This window comes from Vicia villosa, unplaced genomic scaffold, assembly GCF_029867415.1.
Source record: "Vicia villosa cultivar HV-30 ecotype Madison, WI unplaced genomic scaffold, Vvil1.0 ctg.001343F_1_1_3, whole genome shotgun sequence".
Lineage (NCBI taxonomy): Eukaryota > Viridiplantae > Streptophyta > Magnoliopsida > Fabales > Fabaceae > Vicia > Vicia villosa.
The window spans coordinates 125,189-129,426 of record NW_026705584.1 but is presented as its reverse complement, the minus strand read 5'-3'; the positions used below and the strand labels follow the sequence as shown (position 1 = coordinate 129,426).

General features: G+C 34.6%; 1 protein-coding gene across 1 annotated transcript; it reads left to right on the top strand.

Annotated features, from left to right (window-relative positions):
* The first annotated feature begins 1,992 nt into the window (after positions 1-1,992).
* On the top strand, positions 1,993-4,033 carry LOC131634736 (cullin-3A-like). Its single transcript, XM_058905361.1, has one exon. It carries the CDS (start codon positions 1,993-1,995, stop codon positions 4,012-4,014), a length of 2,022 nt encoding a protein of 673 aa, XP_058761344.1. The 3' UTR covers positions 4,015-4,033.
* Positions 4,034-4,238: the final 205 nt, after the last annotated feature.

Genomic DNA, 4,238 nt, shown 5'->3' with positions numbered 1-4,238 from the left:
AAACAACAGACTGTCAGGATCCTACGTGGTAGGGCAGAGTTAGCATGTGACTCCCATCCTGGATGGACTGCCTGTAGGGTTCGGAGGAGAAAGACCGAATATTTCGGTGGACAGTTGACCACGTGCTCTACGTGGGGCATGTGGTTGTGACGCTCTAACGATTATGAGCAAATGGATATTCCGTTGGGCCTTCATGTTGACTTCGCTGAATTGACCCTGCCCGACGCTGGGCGCCAGTCATAAGCCCAATCCAAAATACGTTTTTATACATTTATTCAGAAAAAGTATTTTTATAGTAATTTTTTTTTATTCTTTGTATTTTTCCTCTCCTTCAAATAGAGTAGTTACTATTTTTATAAGAAAATACATGAATATTGCTGTGTTTTTTGGTTCATGAATCCTACTATTTACAATATTTTACTTAAAATACGTGATTATTTTCTTTTTATTTTTATTTTTTTCCTTTTATTTTCATTTACTATTTATTTTTTAATTATTCTTTACCATTTATATTTTTTTAACAGAATACCATATTCGTAAAATTACTAATAAAGACAACTATATACATTTTTTAATTAAACTTTATAAGGTATTTAAATCATATCATACCATAAATTTAAAAAATTTCCATTTCCCATTTCTACCTCTGTGCATATCCGTTGAACCAAACCGAACTTCATAAGTATAAAACCGAACTTCATTCAACTGCAAAGCGTTAAACCAAAGAAAAAACGAAGCAACGTTCTGGAAGCAGAGAGTTATCATGGATCCGAGATATGCTGACCACACTTGGAACGTTTTGGAACATGCAATTCATGAGATATATAATCAGAACGCTAGTACTCTCAGTTTTGAAGAGCTTTACAGGTTCTTTTTTTTCTCTTCATGATTTTGCTTACTGTTGTTGATTCTTAGAAAACTTTGTTTTATTTGTTGTTGTTATTATTATTATTATTATCATGATGATTGATTTTGATTATGATTTTGCATTCTTAGGGGATGTTTGGTTGGAAGAGCTTATTTGCTTATCTTATGCCTTAAGTACTTACTTGCATAAATATTTGGACGAAATTATGAAAACGATTTTGATTAGTTCTTTCAAATCACTTATTGTCATAAGCTGTTTTCAGATTACATGCCTGTTCGGATTAACTTATTGGAGCTTATCTATTGGCATAAGTTTTGTGAAACTGTTTGGTAGTCTGAACCAAAACGGCTTATGACATATTTCTTAAACTTTTTTGAGTTTCTTTTTCATAACTTTTCCAAAATAGCTTACGAAAATATCTTGGAATCTATATAAAAACAATTTAAAGTTATTTTATCTTATGTTATAAAAATAGCTTATGTAAGCTTATTCGTAACGTTTATTTTGATAAGCATTTGAGCTATAAGCTGTTTATCCAAACAGTAGAGTTTACCCTTCCTCTTTGATTAAAGAATTAGGTTCACTTATTATTTTCTTTTTTTTTTAAAAGTGTCACTTATATTGCCATAAGCTGCTTTCAGATTATGATGACTTTGTAAAGCATCCATTTTCTTGCTTGGAGTGATTCCTTTTGTAGTATGCCATCCTTGTGTGAAGGCTGTAGGCTTCAAAAAAGGAAATAGAGATCTATTAGATTTATGTGATGTTTTATCCTTCTAACATCTGAATAATCTCTTTATTTCACATATTAATTACAAGTGACTTGATTATAACCTAGGTTTGAAATAGGGATCTATTAGATTCATGTAATGTTTTATCCTTCTAACTTCCGAATAATCTCGACATTTCACGTATTAATTACAAGTGACTTGGTTATAACCTAGGTTTGAGTTCCCAGCAATGGACTCTTTTTTACGTATTAAATATGTTGATGCTAAGGACCCAAATTGAATCTTATTTGGAAAGATAGCATTTATTTCATTTTGTATTTCTGAAGTAAGGAATGCTTTTTATCATCTAATATTTTATTGTTTTTATTTTGTGGATTTAGGAATGCTTACAATATGGTTCTTCACAAATTTGGTGAGAAGCTATACACTGGGTTGGTTGCCACCATGACTTTTCATCTCAAAGAGATAGCCAGATCTGTTGAAGCCATTCAAGGAATTTCCTTTCTGGAAGAACTCAACAGAAAATGGATTGATCATAATAAGGCGTTAGAAATGATTAGAGACATTCTGATGTACATGGACCGGACTTATACAACAATTACCCAGAAGCCCAGAGTTTATGCACTTGGCCTGAACCTGTGGAGAGAAAATGTTATTCATTCCAACCAGATAAGGACTCGACTGTTGAGTATGCTTTTGGATTTAGTATACAGTGAGCGTGTTGGAGATGTTGTTAATAGAGGTCTGCTTAGGAATATAACAATGATGCTGATGGATTTAGGTCCTGTTTATAGACAAGAATTTGAGACTCATTTTCTGCAAGTTTCAGCTGATTTCTACAGGTTTGAATCCCAGAAATATATTGAGTGTTGTGATTGCGGGGATTATCTCAAGAAAGCTGAGAGGCGCCTGGATGAGGAAATGGATAGAGTGAACCATTACTTGGACCCTAGGACTGAAAAGAAGATTACTAATGTGGTGGAGAAGGAGATGATTGAAAATCACATGCTGAGATTAATCCACATGGAAAACTCTGGCTTAGTTAACATGCTTTGTGATGATAAATATGAAGATTTGGGGAGAATGTATAACTTGTTCGGTCGTGTTAATGATGGTCTCCCGAATATAACTGAAGTGCTGATTTCACACATGAGAGAATCCGGTAAACAGCTTGTGACTGATCCAGAAAGGTTGAAGGATCCTGTTGAATTTGTGCTGAGGCTCTTGGATGAGAAAGATAAATACGACAAGATTTTAAACATGGCGTTTAGTAACAACAAGTTGTTCCGAGATGCTTTGAATTTATCATTTAAATATTTCATTAACTTGAACCCCCGTTCTCCAGAGCTCATTTCACTATTTGTAGATGATAAGTTTCGAAAGGGTCTAAAGGGAGTTAGCGAGGGTGATATTGAGGTTACTCTTGACAAAGTGATGATCCTATTCCGGTACTTGGATGAAAAAGATGTGTTTGAGAAGTATTACAAACAGCATCTGGCAAAGCGACTTTTGTCTGGAAAAACAGTTTCTAATGATGCTGAAAGAAGTTTCATAGTCAAGCTCAAGACAGAATGTGGATTCCAATTTTCCTCAAAATTAGAGGGCATGTTTACTGACATGAAAACCAGTTTAGACACAATGCAAGGCTTTTATGCCCGCCACCCTGAGTTAGGTGATGGTCCTACACTTACTGTGCAGATTCTAACGACAGGGTCTTGGCCATCTCTTGCTAGTGTGGCATGTAACCTTCCGGTGGAAATGTTGGAACTTTGCGAGAAATTTCAGTCATATTACCTCGGCATTCATACTGGCAGGAGGTTGACATGGCAAACTAATATGGGCACAGCAGACTTGAAAGCTACTTTTGAGAAAGGTCAGAGACACGAGTTAAATGTCTCCACCTATCAAATGTGTGTTCTCATGCTGTTTAATGATGCTGATAGACTAAGCTACAAGGAAATTGAGCAGGCAACTGAGATTCCAGCTTCAGATTTGAAGAGGTGTCTGCAATCTTTGGCTTTGGTTAAGGGAAGAAATGTCCTTAGGAAGGAGCCTATGACTAAAGATGTCGGTGAGGATGATGCATTCTTTTTTAACGACAACTTCAGTAGCAAACTGTATAAGGTAAAAATAGGAACTGTAGTTGCAACAAAGGAAGCAGAACCAGAGAAACAGGAAACTCCACAAAAAGTACATGAGGACCGGAAGTTGCAAATTGACTCAGTAATAGTAAGGATTATGAAAGCTAGGAAGCAGCTTGATCATAACAATCTTATAGCTGAGGTCACAAAGCTGTTACAGCCGCAATTCCTCGCAAATTTAACCGATGTGAAGAAACGGATTGAGTCTCTTATTGAGAGGGAATTTATGGAGAGAGATAATAGAGACAGAAAACTGTATAGGTATCTTGCATAGAATTGGTAAGCTTGTTTGTTTTGGGGAGGTAAAAATGACGTTTTAAGTTTTAACCGATCCATTGTTCTATCGGAAAATATCTATCCAATTGAATATAATTTTTCATCCATTTAATATTTTTATCAGCTAATTTAAGTATTTATATATTAAAGTTTATAATTCATAATCGTTTTCTTTTCACTTTAATCTTGTTATCCTAAATAAATTAAAATTAAATTTTTTTG

What these genes read in the sequence shown, in the direction of transcription:
- LOC131634736 (XM_058905361.1), top strand. Translation starts at nt 1,993, where the DNA reads ATGGTTCTTCACAAATTTGGTGAGAAGCTATACACTGGGTTGGTTGCC.